We start from the raw sequence: 21,842 nt of genomic DNA on the forward strand, positions 1-21,842 counted from the left end.
GTATTCCCACCATTGTTGACTTGTATTTCCAGAATATTTGAAAAAAAACAGAAACATATTAAAATCTGTGGAATAAAGTTTAGTGTGGACAGCTCAACAAGGTCTTTTACTGTAAAGGATTGTCACCCCTTGATACCACACTCAGTCAAATGCTGTAATGATGTCAGAATAGAAACTCTTCACTTCTGAAACTCAGCTGTTAGGATTGTGTTTAAACTGAGGATGTGATAAGGTCAAGAGCCACGTAGTCCTGACAAAACTCAAACTAGCCGTTGATGAGTGGGCTATTGAAGTGTAGGTGCCACTTTATAATACCATTAATGATGCCTTCTGTCGTTTTGCTGATGATTGAGGGTGAACATTATATGGTAATTACCTGGAATGGTTTTATCTTGCTTTTTGTGACAGAACAGAGCTGGGCCATTTTCCACATTGTCTCTTAGATTCCAGTTTTGTAACTGTACTGGAACAAATAGAGGCGCTACTAGTTTTGGAGTACTACGGGCGGGACTCTCATAGCCTTTGCTGTATCTTGTGCTCTCAACAATTGTTTGATACCGAGTGAAGTGAATGGAATTGGTTGTCCTGATTTCTGTCATGGTGGAGGTCTCAGGAAATAGCCAAGATGGCACATCCACTCAGGACTTCTGGCTGAACATGTCTGTGAATGCTTCAACCATATCTTTAGCAGTCACATGTAGAGCCCAGTCATTGTTGAGGACAGGGACATACTTGGAGCCACCACCTCCAACTCGCTGTTTAGTTACCCACCCACTTTCACAAAAGGATGTAATGGGACTTGGTTGTGTTCCAAAAAAAACCCTTCCATATTGTGATTTTCTGTAACGCAAATGCCCCCTTTTCCCATTGAATCCCACGTTATAAGTGGAGGTACATGCCTGTTCTTTTTATACGTTAAGCCATTTTATCAGCGATGACAATGTGACCCACTGCCATTATTTAACAGTTGATGTCAACATTGGACTCGGGGGATGGTCAAGGCTTGTGTGAAAGAAATGACAAATTTTGTCAATTTTTATTTTTAGTCATTCAGTACTGTGGGGCAATAAGATTTGGATATGACATTACTGCGTTGATTGATTGGGTTGGCAGTCACAGCCGAGTCCCATCTTTGCCATACCCTCTCCATTCTGAGGACATGTTCTCTGATGCACAATGTTTGTGAATTAGGAGATAGGAATATCAGGGAAAGGGATGGGATTCAAGGATTGGGGTTCATGGGAGAAGGAGTTTCAGGGAGGTGATGAGTTAAAATGCAGTGACTTAATGGAAGTGGAGTAAGGGCAAGGGATTACTTCAGGGTGCTACCCATGGCTACTGCAACTCCCCACTATGCAGTGCGTTAGAGAAAATGCCTCGCAGGTGAAGAGTGTGGCAGTGCTTGCTAGTGAAGTTCTTGCACTACACCATATATTAAACCCAGAGGTAGAAAAGTAGATATTGCAGGATGGTAGATAAATGCTTGAATTGGGATCTAGAAATTTGTTAACCTTCTGTGATTATATTAATCTGAATTATGTATATACTGTATATCATACTTCAAAAATACTTTTTTTCCCCCCACAGGAAACAAATCACAAGATAGTGGCATTGCTGAGATGGAAGAGCTCGCTGTTCCTCATAACATAAAAATAAACAACATCACATGTGATTCTTTCAAAATCTCATGGAGCATGGATTCAAAATATAAAGATCGTATCACACATTACTTTATTGATCTGAACAAGAAAGAAACCAAGAATTCCAATAAATTCAAGCACAAGGTAAAATACTATTGTAAACTGTACATAAAGTCACCATGTTTAATATTTCATAGACCAATGCTGTTTCACCAAATAATTATAAATAGAGAGATATTTCAGTGAAAGATCTCCAATTGATGATGTAGTTACTCTTTTTAAAGGAGAATTATTGTTTCATTATTGTATAATGGAAATGGTATCTGTATGGTTACTTGTTCCTCGTGCTGTACCTTAAAGCTTCTGATTCAAGGTAGTCCAGAAGCACGTACCCAAACATATTAAAGGAGGGTGATCAAGAAACAGAAATAGCCCTTGAACAATGTGGAGCAATGACAAAATGGAAGAGGGAAAATGAATGATTCCACATAAGGGGCAAGAGAAAGCCTTGAATCGAGAGGTGACATCAAGAAGTAGTTTGAGATGCAAATCAGTAGCAATGAAAGCTGTGTATAGTAGGAGGCAAATGTTAGAATTTAAGTGTGCTATATACAATCCTCATAATATATAATTAGCCTATTTAAAATAAACCCCAATAGACATCATTACAAACACAATGGAACAAAATGCTTTAGCTGTGATGCATAGTAATGTGTGTATTTTGTCCATTTACATTGTTACATACACAGACCAAAAAGTTGCTCCACTCACTTACTACTTGTAATACCTTTTTGATAAAAATAACCAATAGTCAGTCATGGAATGTTTTGCGATTCTGACATTTAAGGAGCTAGTGCTTTTGATCATTCTTTCATTAGGTTGGCTCATTGCTTATTTTAAAACAAGATTTGAAAAGCCAATTCATTCAATAACTGCTCCATCAGTTGCAGCATGCAATTACATTTCCTGATGAATATAATAAATGCATTACTTGAGACAGCTGTTAACAGATCATCTGGGACATCAGCCTGTAACTGCCACTCCTCCCTTAACTAACATAACTCCTGTTCACAAGACAGGTAAGTCAACATCTGCACAGTGGGAAGTTTTCATGTGCCAGTTACAACTTCTGAAAAACATTTGGATAAGTACATGGATAGAAAAGGTTCAGAGGGATATGGGCCAAATGCAAGCAAATAGGATTAGCTCAAGAAAACACCTTGGTCAGCATGTCTCCATGCTGTATAACTATGATTCTCCAACCCTTTGTTCAGTAACGTATCCCTGCTCATTTTTGTCATTTTGCACTCTTCTGATGGATATACTTGAGAGTGCTTCACAGGATTGAGTGAGTAATATCACACACTGTAAAGTGCAACATTTATTGAAGACTGAGTAGTAATGGTTAGACAGCTTTTCCAAGTGGACCTTGGCTCTTGCTTCCAGTCGTTAAAAAAAATGGGAGTTTCTTGCTATAGTTCCCATGTAATGATGACATATGAAAACACAATGAAATTCCATATACCACGAGTTAACATACTTCATCGCTGAATGTGTATAATCCAAAAAATCTTAGATATTAAATTATGAATTCAATATTTTTGTAACTTGAATACCTTAAAGAAAATGTAGTTTTAATCATGATCACTGTGGTGTCTGTTCTATTAATGTTTCATTTGTGAGATCAGAATTTCATTTTGTTCTGCAGGATGTTCCTACTAAACTGGTGGCAAAAGCAGTTCCTCTGCCAATGACAGTGCGTGGTCACTGGTTCTTGAGTCCCAGAACAGAGTATACTGTAGCTGTTCAGACTGCCTCAAAACAAGGTGATGGCGATTATACTGTTTCTGACTGGAGCGAAGTTGTGGAATTCTGTACTGCAGGTAAAGTGTTATTTAAATTTCTCAAACACAGTCTAACAAAATATCCAACATCATGAGGTCATAAAAGTCAACTCTTCAAGAATGCCTCCAATGTGAGTTTATAGCCCTACTCTACCACTGCATCAAAAATCAATGAGTGGCGAACAACACTTTTCCTGCCCTTCAACATTTCTATTGTTAGCAGCTGCAGTACACAGGAGAAATTCCTGGACAATATCTGCAAGGTATTAATACCCACAATTTTCTGTGAGCTGCCATTGTTGCTGAGGCAGATGACAACTTTTAGAAAGATTCAGTAGTCATTAGAGAATAAGATGATCCACCGTCCATTAGAGGAGTCACATATGGATCATGAGGTGGCAATAAAGCACCTGTAGAGGCAGTCGAAGAGAAGAGTGTTTACACAGAAAAAGAACATAATGTCTGAAAAAGCCAGTAAAGGATAACATTGATCCGGGAAACAAATTGCAAGCTACAGGAGGAAGCTGACTGAGTAGCAACCAGCCCATCAGCAGAACTGTTCAGTCAAGGAAAAACTGCAAGACAGTGGACAGCACATCAGCAGAAAGCTCAGAGCTTGGTAGATGATGTAGGTGAAAGGGAGATACCAGTGCGCTGTAATCTAGACATCTAGACATCTATCCAACAGCAGAGAAAAGGAACAATTTTGCACAATTCGGTCCCATCTTTCAATAGAAGTGAAATATCAGGCCATGTCTGCAAAGGAATCTATAGTATAACACAACCATGTCATAGTGAATTCTACAATATCAGATTTTTTTTTGCCCCAATAGCAATTTGAAAATCTGTTCCACTCTATAGGTTAAAACACAAAAGTGTTCATTTAAACCTGGGTAGTGATATATTGCCACAAGTTTTAATGAGGAGGCCTGTTGGCCCATTGTCCGTAGTCCTGTGGTGGAACAATTCAAAGATCCCACAATTTTTCCCTAAAATCTAAGCTCATAGTTTAATCACAGCTATTTGAGTGATGAACATGAAAAATATCTGACAAGAAAATTAAAGAAAAACATTTCTTTTCCCTGATATTTAAATACAACAGAAAATGGTTTTGATTAGTTAGTTTGGAATTTTGGGCCCTGGAGATAATATTTTTCACATTTATTTGACCAGATAATATTTTACTTATATAACAAATAATTATTGTGTTTTAATATTGAAAATTGAATCATTGTAATGCTATTAATAGAAAGCCTTGTATTTTTCTGCAGACTATTCCAAGGTTCATCTAACACAGTTGATGGAAAAAGCTGAAGCAATTTCAGGACGGATGTTGAAGTTTTCAGTTTTCTATCGTAACCAACACAAAGAATACTTTGACTATGTTCGGTAAGAAAAATTACAAAAACAATTATTTATTGTTGGTAAGTTTGAGAAAAATTGCAGTTTGTATGATAGATTTTTAAAAATTAAAATAGCTAATAATCAGCATCATCTTAAACAACTGGGAGAAAATAATCTGTGAACATATACAAATATTTAGGGCTATACATTAAGCAAGGCAGTCTTTATTGCTAGATACCCAAATTTGCCACTGATAGTGAACAAGCTAAAAATAAAGATTTACTCAATACATACAAATGAATTTAACTTTAAATGGGCCCTAAAGTAACTAAATATTTGAAAGTGCTTTAGGAAATCTTTAAATTATTATTAAATGTGGAACTTCTATAACAATTTGATATCATAAATATTTATGATATCGAATGCTGTGCAGAGGGAAACTGCAAAATGTTATAATTGGGGTGTTTCTATTCTGGAGGTCTTAATGACTACTACATTTAAAAATTCAGTTACCAAAAATATTACAACGCAGATTCCCAGGGAAGGAGGGTTCTAGACATCCAAGGTTAATTTACATGCTCACTAAATGCAAATTATTTTCACCTTGCAGTTTAACATTAGAACCATAGAACACGACAGCACAGAAACAGGCCATTCGGCCCTTCTAGTCTGTGCCGAAACTTTATTCCGCTAGTCCCATTTACCGGCACTCGGTCCATAACCATGCAGACCTCTCCCCTCCATATATCTTTCCAATTTATTCTTAAAACTCAAGAGTGAGCCCGCATTTACCATTTCAGATGGCAACTCGTTCCACCACTCTCTGAGTGAAGAATTTCCCCCTAATGTTCCCCCAAAACCTTTCCCCTTTCACCCGAAAGCCATGTCCTCTCATACTTATCTCTCCTAATCTAGGTGGAAAGAGCCTACTCGCATTTACTCTGTCTATACCCCTCATAATTTTGTAAACCTCTATCAAATCTCCCCTCATTCTTCTACGCTCCAAGGAATAAAGTCCTAACCTGTTCAATCTTTCCCTATAACTCAGCTCCTGAAGACCCGGCAACATTCTAGTAAATCTTCTCTGCACTCTTTCAATCTTACTGATAGGTGACCAGAACTGCGCACAGTACTCCAAATTTGGCCTCACCAATGTCTCATACAACCTCACCATAACATCCCAACTCCTATACTCAATACTTTGACTTATGAATGCCAGGATGCCAAAAGCCTTCTTTACAACCCTGTCTACCTGTGACGCCACTTTCAGGGAATTATGTATCTGAACTCCCAGATCCCTTTGTTCCTCCGCACTCCTCAGTGCCCTACCATTTACTGTGCATGTCCTACCTTGATTTGTCCTTCCAAAATTAATTTGACTTTTTTTTCCCCCCCAGAGAACAGTGTGGTTATGATTAGTAAACCTATTTATTATTTTCCTAATTGAACCCCACACAGGCCACTTAATGAAAGCCAGCAACAATCTAACCTAGAGTAGGGTTCACAGCACTTAAGTGTTGCAAGCCAGGAGGGGACACAATACAGGGACCTTCACTGATGTTGTGGAGCATGGAAGATATGTTCTTGGTTCCACATCAAAATAATGAGAGATTAGGTGGGTCAAGTGATCAGAAAGGTGGCTAGAGATGGAATGTACAAACTTTACATTACCATCAATTTTTACAGACACGTGTAACTAGAACTATGGAGAAATTCTGGTACGTGCATTAAAAGATGCACATGCAATTCTTTTTCAACAATTTAGTAACAAAAAGGACAAACAATATATTCCAACATTTTAAGTATGAAAATGAACAGTCTAAACATGTAATTAGTTACTGCTCCATACTTGTGAAGGATAAGTTATATTAATTACATAAAAATCACTTTCAGGGAGAAACAAGGGAAAATAATGCAACCTTCCGCAAAAGATAACAGTGGCAGTCATGGTTCCCCCATCAGTGGGAAACTGGAAGGCATTTTCTTTAGCTGCAACACTGAATTCAACACTGGAAAACCTCCACATGATTCACCTTATGGCAGATACCGCTATCAGATCCCTGCTAGCAAACTCTTCAACCAAAACACAAACCTCTATTTTGGAGATTTTTATTGTATGTATACAGCTTACCACTATATCATCCTTGTTATTGCACCTGTGGGATCAGCAGGAGATGAATTCTGCAAGCAACGACTTCCTCAGCTAAATATCGCAGACAACACATTCCTGACATGCACTGAGGAGGATGGTAGGCTGGTTTATCATCATGTTCAGGATGCTATTTTAGAAATAATCTACACCGACCCTGTGGATCTCTCTCTTGGTACCGTGGCTGAGATCAGTGGCCATCAGTTGATGAGTCTGTCCACAGCAAATGCAAAAAAAGATCCTAGTTGCAAAACCTGTAATATTAGTGTTGGGCGTTAACTGAACAGTGTACGATTACACACTCTTGACATTAATATAGTTTTCATTGTGTTATTCCATTTTTTCCTCGAAGCATATTAAGCAGCTTTTCATCAAAAGCTTACAGCTAGTTGTTTTATTTACTGAAGTATGTAAATGTATGTTTCTTGTGAGATATTTGGTAAAGTTGTTGCAAAGTTCTAAAAAAAAGCTAATAAACACAAATTCCTGCTTTAAGAATTACAACAATGCTTTGCTTTAAAAGAAAATAATTAATGTTATGTGCTCTTGCAAAGCAAAGATATTAGCTTATGTAGTGTTCTTAAAAGAGATATTTAACGAGAATAAACTACCACCAATTGGAACGAGCATGAAGGTGTGTTTGCAGCATGACCTATCTTGCAGGAGAAATACAGTATCTGACACTTACAACTAATTACTAGTACAGCTAACAGTTAGTTTAAAAGAAAAATTGCTGTATTTGAAGAAAATAAACATAATACAATAGAAAAATATTTGTATTTGTACTCTTCAAAGATTTACAGTGCAGTGTATGATTAACTATAGAACATTTTTGTAGTAATTTGACAGTTATGAAAAATTAAATGCTTGTAAAATGCAGTTATTACCTATCTTATTTATTACATTCCAACACTAAACTTATTTATATTATTAACTATTATTCTTCTTATAAACATACACACTTTGATAAATAGCTACCTGCAAAGAAATACAAATATTGGCATTATTTGTGTTAAGCAAACAATAATTTATGATTTCTTTAAAAAATGCATATACAGTTTTCATCAGTGAACAACAGGGTTATTGAATGTTCCCAGAGAAGGGGGGGGGGGTGCTTTTCTAAACAACTCTTAAAAATTTTAATTAAGAGTGGCAACTTATCACTGCATTTAACACTCTTTACAAATCACATTTCTTGATCTGATGAAATAAGAAACAGGAATTGTAGATTGTGGTTCAAATTGTACAACCCAAGTTAAATTCTTACATTGCCAATATGATTTTGAATAAATGCTTCCATCCAAGGATCAAGCTTTGCTTTGTGCTGCTTCAAGTTACTAATACCTAGACCATGCAAGGAAATTAATTTTTAGTTCCATTTTACATAGAAATTCCAATTGAGCAACAAAAATTTTTGGTAGACTATTCATGTATTATAAAGATTTAACTTTTCTGTACATTCATTTGGCATTGCAAAATAAATTCAGTTCAAATAAACATTAAAAAAAAGTTTGAAACATGTTATGATACCTTGACTAGACACTGCTATGAAACTAATGGTGGAGTAGTGCAACTACAGGCAGCAAGGTTTGGATATTTGATATTTACTTAGTATTTACCCAAGCTAGACCTGGCATAATTCCAGTGAGCTCATTTGTTGAATTGGAAAAATAAAATCAGCTATAGGGGAAAAAGGTAAATACAATTTACTTTTCATTGATTTAAATGAATCTAATTGAGTTTTAGTTTTGTTTTTTTAAAAATTACATAATTTTACATCCTTAATAGCAGAATTAATTTTAATAATTACTGAATATTTTTGAAAGTGAAATAAGAGATATATTCAAGTTCTTGACAGCTGGTAAATCTGCAGACATAGTTTAACCAGCTATAAAGGCAATTCTGAGGTGGGAATAGTCATTTAAAACTGGAAAAACATTGCCCTGCATTGGGGCAATCTAATACCTGGAGCAGGTCCCCAGGCATGAACTTCACAAGTTAAGGCCAGATTTAGCAGGCAGTTAACTGGGGAACTGCCTGGTTTGCTGGTCAGCAGAAGGACCAGTCTTGTTGATTATCTGGAGGTCTGTGACAGACATGGGCTCATAACATAAGACATATGATTTATGCTTGAGTCTCAGCTAATGGTTTGACATTCCTGCCAGAAAATAATGGAACTCATTATCAAGATAAACTTGAAGGTTACTTTACAACACTAACCTTCAGCCAGCTGTTTGAATTTCTGTTTGACAAAATGGCATAAAGTGGACCGACGAAAACCTTGCTTCAATGAGTTATTTCCAAAAAACATCAGACTGAGACCTAAGTGAAAAGTTGTTACTAAAAGAAGGTGAATATTAAGATTAAATTAGTGAGAAATTACTGAAGTGAAGGAAGCAGCTGTTATGAATTAGGTGAGGGACTTTTGAGTGGGCAAGCTTTCTACTATAGGAATTATTATTTGGAACAGTGGTGTTTCAAATTTATGGTGGTGACTTGATGCTTAATGCAAATAGTCAAATTCATTGATAATATGTAACTATGGAGAGAGCTTTAACAAGAGCCAGTCACAGAGCTATTAAATAAAAACTGAAGTCACTTGAGGTTCTTTTGGATCATGATCTAAGATTGCCCAAATGTCTTTCCTTGTCTACATATATCTTGTGGAAAATCCGTATTTCAGACTGCAATGATTGATTGATTGAAAGGATTGAGTGGGACAGTTTAAGTGAATCATAACATAATGCACAAAGACTAATAAAGCACCACAGGAATATTATGCATGCAGAAATATTATTGTCTCAGAATGTTACTATTTATGAAAATTATGAAAGTTACAAAACATTACAAACATTTTTTTAGTATACTATCCAAAAATATAAATGAAATCACATCTAGTGAACAGTATAAAGATACGGCAATCCTGGTTCTTAAGTGGATCTAAAATGGCTAAAGGAACTGCATCTTCACCTTGTTTTAAATGGTCTTGAGAAAATGGGTTGAGTCCAGACAATTGTAAATTCACTTTGAATTTCTTCCATTATCAAGCAATGATAATGTTTGATTGTATTTAAACCGCAAACAACTACTTAATATGATATAAACTGAAATCATCAAAAACATGAGTCCTCGCCAGGCTTTTATCACTGTACATACTCTCCCTTTTCAGTCCAGGATGATACAAATAAAGTGCTATGGGGTCTCAAACAGAGACCATTAATAATCGTGTTCATCCAAAACACCTCTCCTGCCAAAAATTAATTCAAATATTGTTTATCAACATCAAGAAAGGTCTATTTAATAAAATTCTCGAAGCTAGCTGCTCAAAAATATCAGTGCATCTTGTAACATTTTGTCTTTAGTAACAATGACTTTGATTAGTTGCTCAGCAACTTTTGTGTTCATTCTTGCTGTCACTGTTGGAATATATAGACGTCAGTAGTTAATAAAGTGCAGCCAAGAGTTTCTATGGCACAAATGCGAGCTTGAAATATCCAGGAGCTTTAGAGAGGTTTGAATAACTTCCTCTGCTTGTGGCAAGGACAAGAAAATAGTCTTCAAGGAATGATTTCTTTTTTTAAGAACTAAGTAGAGTTTTTGAGCCATCGAGCTTAGTGATGAGAACCTCCAACAATCGAAGCTTAGCTTTTGTGTGTTTGTACTCATTGTATTCTTCAGCCATTGGTATGCGATCTTCTTTCTGTACGTTCCTACAGGAAAAATTGGTGTAACAGTTTACCATTTACAGGAAATGTAACGTGGTTAATTAAAATTCTAGAGAGCGAGGGTGTGAATTTGCAATTGCAGTTTTCCCCCAGACACAGCTTCAGGTGTCAGCTCTACTGTCAGGCAAAGAGGTCAAGCAAAGGCAATATGTCATATCATTTGGAGTCAAACTGACCCATTGGCCAGCATTCCAGGGGCAAGGGAAGAAACAAACACACAGACAAGAAACAATGCACTGTTAATTCTTACCATCCCCCATACAAGTTTTACTCATCTAATCATTGAAACAGGAGGAAATGTTAAAACAGTTCCAAATCTTTACTGAAAAGTTTTTTTTTGGATTTGCATTCAGCATAACTTCTAACATAGTGGTCTTGTAAAATATACATTTCAAACAAATAATTCATCCCTACCTATCCTGTCAGTTCACTTCATTTTATTCATTGTAATGTGGGCAGTTAAATGGAAGTGCCTTGGTATAGGGCAAAATATTTTGCTTCCAGATTTGACTTGCTTCAGAATTAGTTAAAAATGCTTGCCGGTTTTGGCAAATTAGGTTGGAGAGGTAGAGTGGGCATGGAATGGGAGGCATGTGCTGTTAAGGAGACGTGTTAGTCACAGATGTCATTTTATACAGACAGAATGAGAGAATGGAATGGGTGAAATTACTTCACCTGTGTTTAAAGACAATGGCCCTAAAGGACCTGTATTTCGCAGAATTGTTAGGAATATCTCCTGGCAATAATTTGAGTATAGGAATAGGAGTGCAGAAAAGGGAAATCCCTCAAAAATATAAGGAATGCTTCACTTTCTGAATGAGGTAATCAGTATAAGCTGAGTGATATGATGCATGTGTGTCTGGTGCAGCTTGCCATGTGTGAAGCATGTGCACATGCACTGTATGGGAGCAAAACATTTTATATCTTGATTACTGTAACACCAAAGATCATTTCAGGTTTTTGGTTTGTATTTTAAAATACAATTGATCATGGAATCCTTTGATTAATTAATAATTCCCATCTTGTTTCATTGATAATGTTTAAATTAACAAAATCCTCAAAAGTTCCCTCCATTACGGAATGATTTGACTGATTTATTAGTAATACATACACCCACATCTGATAACTGGTCTAATTTACCTTCCTGTTTGTTTGTAGAATTGATCTTCAAACTCTCGGAGAGTTTTACGAAGTTTCTTTTTCTCTGCTTTAGTTTCACGAAGATGTTCCAACAGTTCAGGCCTGAATGAATAATGAAAACATACACAGTACATATCACAGCAGGTTGTGCAGATATGAATTCTCAAAGTTAATGACAGTATAAGAGTGTGTAGTCCCTGATAAAGTGATAAAGGAATGCTGTGCATTTATAAATCACTTAACATCTCCTCAGGGCATCACAAAGTAGTCTACAGCCAATAAAGCAGTTTTCAAATGATGTCACTTTTGTAAAGTAGCAAGATTAGCTACAAATTTGTGCACAGCAAGGTCCCGCATACAGCAATGAGATAAAATGAGGTCATCTGCATTTTTGGCATTATTGGTTGAGAGAGAAACATTGACCAAGGCCTCAAGGAGAACAATCTGAGAAAAAATATCTGAGAAGAGAGGTACACACTGTTTAATGGTCCATTCAAAAAACAGCAAAACTACTTGTAAAGGTGATCCCCACATTACTGGGGGGGGGGGTGGTTTGCATTCCTGGAAAATGAGATTTTCCATAAGACAAAGCTGTATCATCCATGCATGCATCAAGAAACTCAAGTTGAAAAAAGATAAACTTTGTGTTGATTTTTCCCCCCACATAAATTCCATGAGAGCAAATGTTATTCAAATTGTATCTCAAATTTTTGGCTAGTGATCTTGTGAATTCTGTAAGGGTGCATTTCTGTAACCCAAACGGCTATAATATGGGGGTTGCCTGTACAATCTTCTTCACTATTACACTGAAGCAGCAGCTTAGATCTTGTGTTCAGGTTTCTAGAGTGACGATGCACAGGGACAAGGCCGACCCCAGCGCTTCAGCAACTCTACCATCAAATAATTACATAAAACCTATAGCAAAACAGGCCTTTGAGCTCATTGGAACTGTGCCCATGTTAGTCCCTTCTCCAAGCTTAACAAGTAATATATTCTTTTCTCCTTTCTCCCTTGGTGTCTTCATAGAATTACAAATCAATCCAGTAGAGGTTCCATCAAACCTGTGCCAATCCTTAAAGCACTGTGCACTTAATCCCACTCTCCCTGCTCTTCCCCACAGCTTCGCAATTTTTTTATTACTCTTCACAGAATTATTCAAATTTCTTTTGAAAATTAACACTGAATCTGTTGCTGCCATCCCTTCACACAGTGCACTGCAGGTCTCTGTTACTGGGAAAGAAATGAAGACTAAGAGGGGCTCATATTCCAGAGTCCTGGTAGTGATTTAGTTTTGTCAGTTACCTGTCCAGTTGACTTCAATTCTGTTGATAACATTATTTAAGAGTTACTGTACTAGAGCACTTATTTCTCTGTGTGCAAGGTCAATAAGTGCCATAGGGGATGCTCATGTCTACTCAAGGTGCAATTACCCTTTGAAACTTCCCCCTTCCAATTGCATTCAAGGAATGAAGAGAGCACATTTGGTCTTCCTTTCTTTCCAGCCCCCCACCATCCCAAAGGTATTCGTAGAATAGGAGTGGAATGCTGACCATCAGCTCCCAGGTTTGTGTTAATGCTACCATTAAGTGCGGCAACACTATCACCTTTAAGCTCACCTCCAAATTACACAACATCCTGACTTGGACATTTCTTGCCATTCCTCCTTGGCTGCAGGGTCAAAATCCTGGAATTGCCTACCAATCAGCACAAGATGTGAAACTTCAACACATGGAAGACTGGTTCAAAAGACTTGCCACCAACTGTTCATTGGACAGCTAGTGATGGTCAATAAGTGTTGGCTTTGCTCGTATTATCAAAATCATTTTTAAAGTCGGTTATTTTAAATGTTAATAGTTCTCTAAATTTCCTTTGGAAATTAAAATATGGCTAAGAATTCCCAGCAGGAATGAGCACACAAAGGGAGCACTGCCAGATAAAATTACTGTAATTGCCCAATTTTCAAAATTGATTATGATGTTGTTCGGAAACATAGTTTCAGGGAATTCACTGCCTAGTTCCTCTCAAGACTGCTCTCTGTCAGGAATTTGGTTTGTCTGCAGGGGATTTGGTGGTGGGGGAGGATGGGAAAGGGCAGATTCTTGGATCTTTACTACCCATATAGGACAATCTCAGTATTTTGTGAAAGACAAAATCAAAAAGGTACTAAAATTTCTAAAAGATAGTTGTTGCTAATGTAAAGTCACTGATTTTGGTTGAGTACAGAGGTAGCTGATTATTCACAGAAGAGATGGTCTTTCTCTGCAGTTCAATCACAGTTCACATATGTAGACATTGACTCCTAGGATCCAGGTGGGGTACTCTCCCAGCTATTGTTATCAATGACTCTATACGTAGTGTTATATCTGGTAAATTAATTGCCTCTTGCTACATCACTACAATATTCTGAAATGTCGGGCATTGGCTGGATTTACAGATTTAAAAGGAATATGTCAACTTAGATTAAAATACAAAACTTGTTAATGGCCACATCCATGTAAAATATAGAAACATATTTATAACTTATGTTTTGTATCTGTCTCAGCATTTACTGTTGCCACATTTCCTAATCAAGAACATAAATAAATGAAATTACCTACCTGAAAGCCAACAGTTTGCTAAACTTTCAGCTTCCAATGGATCATACAAACTCAATTGCAATAGTACAAAATTCAAGTTCCAAATTACTAACACACCATTAATCAAATCATTCAATTTAATTTGATTCAAAACATTCAAACGAAACAGAAACACTCAAAGTTTCCAAACTCACATGGAGGCTTCGTGTAAATTGGACAGTGAAGTTGTCAGTTGCCTAGCATCCCTCTTTTCATCCAGGGTGATAAATCCTGGTTCAAGATCTTCATCTCGATGACCTACATCATCTACAAATTCTTGGAATGGAAAGTCAGCTGCTGGTCTGCATGATATTTCACAACCCTTCAGGATGGTTTCTTCATCGGAACCTTCTTCTTCCTACAGAAGTCAAATTACCAGCTTTATTAGGAGGTGTTGTTGATGGTGAAGAAATTTATCATAGATTACAGGGGGATCTTGATCAGTTCAGAAAGTGGGCCAAGAAGTGGTATATGGATTTCAATACAGATGAGTGTGAGGGTGATGCATTTTGGAAAGTCAAACCAGTGTAGGACTTATACAATGAATGGTAAGGCACTATGGAGTGTAATGGAATAGAGGGACCTAGCAGTACAAATCCATAGCTCATTGAAAGTGATGTCACAGGTAGACGATGGTGAAAAAGACATTTAGCACGCTGGCCTTCATCAGTCAGGACATCGTGTACAGGAGTTGGGACATTATGTTGCAGTTGTAAAAGTCATTGGTGAGGCCACACTTGGAGCACTGTGTACAGCTTTGGTCACCCTATCATAGGAAAGATGTGGTTAAACTGGAAAGAGTGCAGAAAAGATTTACAAGGATGTTGCCGGGACTGGAGGGCCTGAGTTATAGGGAGAGGTTGGCCAGACTGGGTGTTTTTTCCTTGGAGAATGGGAGTGACCTTATTGAGGTTTATAAAATCATGAGGAGCATAGATAAGGTGGATGGTAGCAATCTTTTCCCCAAGGTAGGGGAGTCCAAAACTAGGGGGCATAGATTTAGGGTGAGAGGAGACGAGGGGCAACTTTTTCCACACAGAGGGTGGTAAGTATATGGAACGAGCTGCCAGAGGAAGTGGTTGAGGCAGGTACAATAGTATCATTTAAGAAGCACTTGGATAGGTACATGCAGGCTTGGAGGGATATGGGCCAAATGCAGGAAACTGGGACTAGCCGGGTGGGCACCGTGGTCAGCATGGACTCGTTGGGCCAAAAGTCCTGTATCCGTGCTGTATTGTTCTATAGAAGATGGCCAATAACTACATTAAAGCACAATAACTTAAAGTCTTTACTTAGCACTGCTTAGTGTGCCATATGTTTAATGGCTATTGATAATTGACTCTGCCTTTGCAGAGCCTGCAGGGGTAATGGAGGACTTTCACAGAAAGCAGATGCTGGAAATCTAAAACAAAATCAGAAAATGCCAGAAACAGTCAGCAGGTCAGGCCGCACCAGTGGAAAAAGTAATGGTTCAGGTTGGAGATCCTTCATTAAAACTGAATAGGAGACAAAAGCTGCTGGGGGGAATGGGGAGTGAATGGGGTTGGGAGGATGGGGGTGATGAATGGGTTGGGGGGGAATGGGGAGTGAATGGGAATGGGGCATCCCTCCACAGTTTAACAAGCTTCTTTCATCCTCTTCTCGGTTCTGACAAAGGATCTTCGACCTGAAATGTTGACTCTGTTTCTCTTCCCACAGATGCGACTTCACCTACTGAGTATTTCCAGCGTTTTCTGTTTTGGATTAGACTTTTGCCCGAGTTCAAATCTGGCCAGATGTGATAAGAATCTCCTTGGATTGGGAGAATTCCATGTGAAATGAGTTTATGGACCAGTTAGAATTGGGCATAAACCCACAGCAAAAACCAGCAGTTGCACCACGCGAGGTCGGAGAGTTACTGACAAGTAGAATGCACGAGGGAAATCTTGAGAGTCTGACCTGGTGTAGTACTTGTTCCATTTATGTAGTATCATTCGTTTCCAGCCAATTACCAACTCATTCTAGCTGATACCCTCACCCTTGTGCTCTCGTCATGGCCAACGCGCTGCACTCCCAGATAGGTTCCTATTATCCAGACTTTTCATCCAAACCTCAGCCCTCCACATGCTGAATCTTTCCAATTCATCCATCACCCGTGTGCTCACCGGTCTACATCGATTCCAGCAACAAACAATCTGCTGGAGGAACTCAGCAGGTCATGCAGCATCTGCGGCATGGGTGGGGGGTGTGGGGGCAGAGAGGAATTCCTTGCACCCCCCCCCCCCAATAGATGCTGCTTGACCCACTGGGTTTCTCCAACAGATTGTTTGTTGCTTCAGGTTCCAGCATCTGTAGCCTCTTGTGTCTACATTGATTCCAGGTTTGGCAATGCTTTGAATTTAAAATAACTATTCTTATTTTTAAGTTGTCCCTTTCCTCCAAATGGCCTCACCCTCCCTACCTTTGGAACCCCTACAGCCTATCAACCCTCTGAGATGTCTGTTTATTCAATTCATACACCAGGGTGGTGCCACAGTAATAGGTTTTTTTATATTCCACTTTCAACTTTGGCCACTTCCTTCATCCATTACTGCTAAACATGCTTTCAGCCATTTAGGCCCCAGCTAGGAGTTTGATCCCAAGTCTCTTTGCCTACTTCTTTGGTCAAATGTTTGCCATAATGACTCGCTCTTTCAATTATCGGCAATTTTTGTCTGCTTGTACTCTCTTAAAAAGCCTGGAAACATGACACAACATTAAGGGCATTATATAATCTTAATTTGTAATTTTGTTTGCATTAAAGCCTTTCTTGTGAGCCAGGGACACTATCTGTGGTAGAATAAATTCCTCAAGTACAAACAACAATGGTTAGGAAAATCACTCCACTCGGCAATACTGATATTCTTTACTTTGACTTTGTGCTTTACTTACAATGGTGGGAATTGTAGCTACAGGTGAGAGAAGCTGCCGGATGCTTCGGTATCTGTCATAGAGTGGCTTCATTAGCAGTCTTTCCTGCTTGGATACCTATCCAAATAAACACACTGAAGTTCAGTCAAGTCAAATCATTGGTGACTCTTCAACTGAGGAACACTACATCTACATCAATTGGTAAGAGGCAGTGTTCAGGGGGAAAGGGCTTAGCTCAGGAGGAAGAGATGGTAGGGATGGTGTACAAGGAGGGAAGGGGTATATGGAGAAAAGATATGCACAGAGAGAAAGGAGTTGTGTACAGAGGGAGGAGCAAGGGGACAGAGAAACAAAAGAAGGGGACAGGGTTGGGTGCTTGCAGGGGAAAGGAATTAAAGACGATCCCAGTAGAATGATGTCTGAGATGTGGGGACAGTGCAATGGGTATTTTGAGTGAGGGCAGGATGGTGAGAGGACAATGGGATGTGTATTGGGGTGGTGCGCAAGAGTGGGAGGAATTCACGTGGCAAGGGATGGAGCAATTGTGGTGTTGGGTGAGAAGGCAGAAATAAATCAGGGAATGTATGCAGTGAAGAAAAAAAATCAAAAAACTGCAGATGTTGGAATTCAGAAATAAAAACAGAAAATGCAGGAAACATTCAGGAGGTCAGGCAGCATCTGTCAAAAGAGAAACAGAGCTGACGTTTCAGGTTGGGTACCTTAATCAAAACAGGGAGCGAGAGAAAACAAGTCAGTGTTAAGTTGCAGAAAAGATAGGAAGGGCATGGATGGGATAAAGGGAACACCTATGATAAGGACCAAAAAACAAACTGTTGGAGTAACTCAGCAGTGGGTCGAACAGCATCTTGTGGGGGAAGGGAATTGTCAACACCAGTCTCAAACCCCACCCGCCCTCTTCTTTATACTGGCCATCTTCACTCTCAGTCCTGATGCAGGGTCTCAACCCAAAACATTGACAATTCCTCTCCCCAACAGATGCTGCTTATCCTGCTGAGTTCCTCCAGCAGTTCGTTTTTTTGCTGATTCCACCATTTTCAGTCTCTTGTGTCACTTATGATAGGGTGTGGCCTGGGTTGCTTTGGGAGTAAGCAGTAAATGAAGTCATTCAGTTGAGAGGTTAATGAGGACCATGAGAAACAGAGAACATGAACAAAGAAACACAAAAGCTAGGAAGTGAAGACAGATAGAAAGGGAGAACACAAACAATGTTATAGCTGCAAAATGCAGAGCTGTAGGAAATGCCCAGCAAGTCACGAGGTGCTAATGGAGAGAGAAACAGAGTCAATATTACAGATAGATGGTCTACAGCAGAACTAACTAGTTCTGATACAAACAGAAAGCCTGAAGTTGTAGAATTTAATAATATCTTCCATACTCAAAGACTGCAATATGCCCAGATGGAAAACGATAAGATATTTATTAGTCACATGTACATCGAAGCACACAATGAAATGCATCTTTCTGCATTACTGAGAATGTGCTGGGGGCAGCCCGCAAGTGTTGCCACTCTTCCGGCACCAACATAACATGCCCACAACTCTAAACCTGTACGTCTTTGGAATGCGGGAGGAAACCGGAGCACCCGGAGCAAACCCATGCAGACACCTGGAGAACGTAAAAACTCCTCACAGACAGCAGCAGGAATTGAACCCTGGTCGCTGGCGCTGTAATAGCGTTACGCTAACCGCAACACGACCGTGAGGTGCTGTTCCTCAAGCTTACATTAGATCTTATTATAATAGTGCAGGAGACCACAGACAGATAGGTCAGAGTGGGAGTGAAATGAAGAATTAAGGTAGGAGGCAACAGGAAGCTCAGGGCAGTACCTGAAGACTGAACCCAAGTGCTCTGTAACTAGTCACCCAATTTGGTTTCTTCAGTGCGTAGGACACCATATTGTGAACACCGACTGCAGTACACTAGATTGGAAGGAATGACCACTTTGCACAACAATGGACTTTGTTTTCTTTGTTCTAATTGTGTTCTTTCTTGTAAAACTTGCGTTTAATTTATGTTTTTCTTGTGAATGTTGTGCATCTGATGCTATGTGCCTGTGATGCTGCTGCAAGTAAGTTTTTCATTGCACCTGTGCATACAGGTACTTTTGCATATGACAATAAACTCAACTTTTGACTATGACTTTGAGGTGAATTGCTGCTTCACCTGGAAGAACTGTTCGGCCTCCGCAAGGAGGGAAGGCAATAACTGGAAAACAGGTCTTGCATCCCCTGCAGTTTCATGGATAGTGCCATGAGATGGGGATTGGAGACAGATGAGCAGACCAGGGAGTTGAAGGGGATAGTGCCTTTGGAATGCTGAAAGATGTGGGAAATATGTGTCTGCTAATGGAATTTCATTTAAGGTGATGGAAAATGCAAAGGTTGATCCATTGAATATGGAAACTGGTGGGGTGGGAAGTGGAGACCAAGGGAGCTCTATCCTTGCTCTGTCCAGGAGGAGAAGTGTTAAGAGCAGGACTGAGGGATGTAGTCAAGGGTTCTAACAACTATTAGGACAAAGTACTTCCAGTAAATACATGCTATTTTACCCATAATTTGTCATTTTTAACATATAATGCTAGGTGAACGATACAGTATTGTGGAAAAAAAAGCATAAAACCATTGATAGACCTTAAGAATTATATTTTAATTTTTTGATTTTTTTTCAATCATGCAATATATTGGACCAATGTAACAACTGTGATTCACACTCAATGGAAACAATGCATAAGGTACCGATTTATCAATTGGTACCAGTTTCACTTCTACTAGGCCAGACAATAAAAATACTTGATAATACCTGAGGGCTGTCAAATGGTCCTAATTGTGCCAAACATAAGGCCCAAAGAAATAAAAGTAATTCTGGCACCAACATTATTCCTTCCACATATCATAGAGCAATACAGCATCAATACAGGCCCTTCGGCCCAACAAGTCCATGCCGACCACGATGCCCATGCAGCTAGTCCCAATTTCCCGTGTTCGGCCCATATCTAAGCCCCGCCCCTGCATGTACCCATCCAAGTGCTTCCCAAATGATACTATTGTGCCAGCCTCAACCACTTCCTCTGGCAGCTCATTCCATATATTCACTGCCCTCTGCGTGAAAAAGTTGCCCCTCAGGTCCCTTTTAAATCTTTCCCCTCTCACCCCAAATCTATGCTCCCTAGTTTTGCACTCCCCTACCCTGGGGAGAAGACTGTTACCATCCACCTTGCCTATGCCCCTCATGATTTTATAAATCTCGATAACATCTCCCCTCATTCTCCTACGCTCCAAGGAATAAATATCCAGCCTGGCCAAACTCTCCCTATAACTCAGGCCCTCTCGTCCTGGCAACATCCTTGTAAATCTTTTCTGCACTCTTTCCAGTTTAGCTACATCTTTCCTATAACAGGGTGACCAAAACTGTACACAGTACTCCAAATGCAGCCTCACCAACGATTTATATAACTGCAACATAATGCCCCAACTCCTATACTCATTGCCCTGACTAATCAACCTCACTGTGGATGATAAACCATCCAATTTATCTTCCAAAAGAAAGTTTTCCACAAACAGTTCAGATGACCACGAACCCCTTGAGAATGGTCCTATAATTTGCAATGGGCCTTGCAGAAAGTGACACAGAACCACTCTTTGCTGAGCAATGTCATATCATGTTTGGTTCAAAGCCAGGGCATGTCTAAATCACAATTCTTGTTAGGTATGAAACATCAGAGCTAAACTACGAGTGCACTTGAGATAAGGACATCCTTTCTAAGGAGAGATGGATCCAGCCTACACAAGACTGTGGTTTAGCGACTTGAAGAGGGAGTCAGTGTCACACCAATGTCACTGCATGACAATAGAATCTTGATCATACAAAGGAACTATTCACACCATTCTGACTATGTTGGTGCTCCAATTTAATCCCACACCTCAACTTCTCCCCCCATTGCACTGAAAATTATTCCTCAATTAGATGAATGTTCCCTGTTATAGGTTCCTTTGGAACTTGATTACATCACCACTTCAGACAGTTTGTTACTACTGCACAGTGAAGATCCCCTGACACAAGGCAATAACACAAGAATAACCAGGATTCATTGCCAACTGCATTTAAACTGCAGGGAAGCAAAGAGATCTAGCTTTGTTGTATAACCTCAGCTGGTGAAATCAACATGTATTTTGGAATGGTACTTGTCCACACTAGTCACACATTGGGATTGCCATCACATAGTTTATCAAGCCACAAATCAAGCACCTTCTATTCACCCACTGAAAGACTTTTTTCCCCATTCTTTAACAACTAAATGATAGTTAACTAGCGATTATTCTCTTTACTAAGGAAAGAGGCAGAGCAACCGCACAGATTCCCTTTGTGATCAGGTTGGTCCAAGCTGATTTACCACTCTTCCAATATAGGATTAGGACAACATTGACATATGGTACTCTTGGTCAATCCAAGCAGGGTGTTCCTTGTCCTTTAAAGGC

At 39.0% G+C, this 21,842-nt stretch overlaps 2 protein-coding genes across 8 annotated transcripts in view; one reads left to right on the forward strand and one right to left on the reverse strand.

The window, feature by feature from the left end:
* Positions 1-7,266, forward strand: part of phyhiplb (phytanoyl-CoA 2-hydroxylase interacting protein-like b) — a 50,222-nt gene extending 42,956 nt beyond the window's left edge. For both annotated transcript variants that reach the window (XM_052027627.1, XM_052027628.1), the window contains 4 exons: positions 1,588-1,784; positions 3,349-3,523; positions 4,756-4,873; positions 6,722-7,266. In XM_052027627.1, the coding sequence (XP_051883587.1) occupies positions 1,588-1,784; positions 3,349-3,523; positions 4,756-4,873; positions 6,722-7,256 (1,025 nt within the window). In that variant the 3' untranslated portion in view covers positions 7,257-7,266. The remainder of the gene's footprint in view (positions 1-1,587; positions 1,785-3,348; positions 3,524-4,755; positions 4,874-6,721) is intronic.
* Positions 7,267-10,548: 3,282 nt separating this feature from the next.
* fam13c (family with sequence similarity 13 member C) overlaps positions 10,549-21,842 on the reverse strand; it is a 91,728-nt gene continuing 80,434 nt past the window's right edge. For all 6 annotated transcript variants that reach the window (XM_052027621.1, XM_052027625.1, XM_052027620.1 and 3 more), the window contains 4 exons: positions 17,368-17,463; positions 14,613-14,815; positions 11,843-11,944; positions 10,549-10,687 (listed from right to left, as the gene is read on the reverse strand). In XM_052027621.1, the coding sequence (XP_051883581.1) occupies positions 10,555-10,687; positions 11,843-11,944; positions 14,613-14,815; positions 17,368-17,463 (534 nt within the window). In that variant the 3' untranslated portion in view covers positions 10,549-10,554. The remainder of the gene's footprint in view (positions 10,688-11,842; positions 11,945-14,612; positions 14,816-17,367; positions 17,464-21,842) is intronic.

This window comes from Pristis pectinata, chromosome 12 (assembly GCF_009764475.1).
Source record: "Pristis pectinata isolate sPriPec2 chromosome 12, sPriPec2.1.pri, whole genome shotgun sequence".
Lineage (NCBI taxonomy): Eukaryota > Metazoa > Chordata > Chondrichthyes > Rhinopristiformes > Pristidae > Pristis > Pristis pectinata.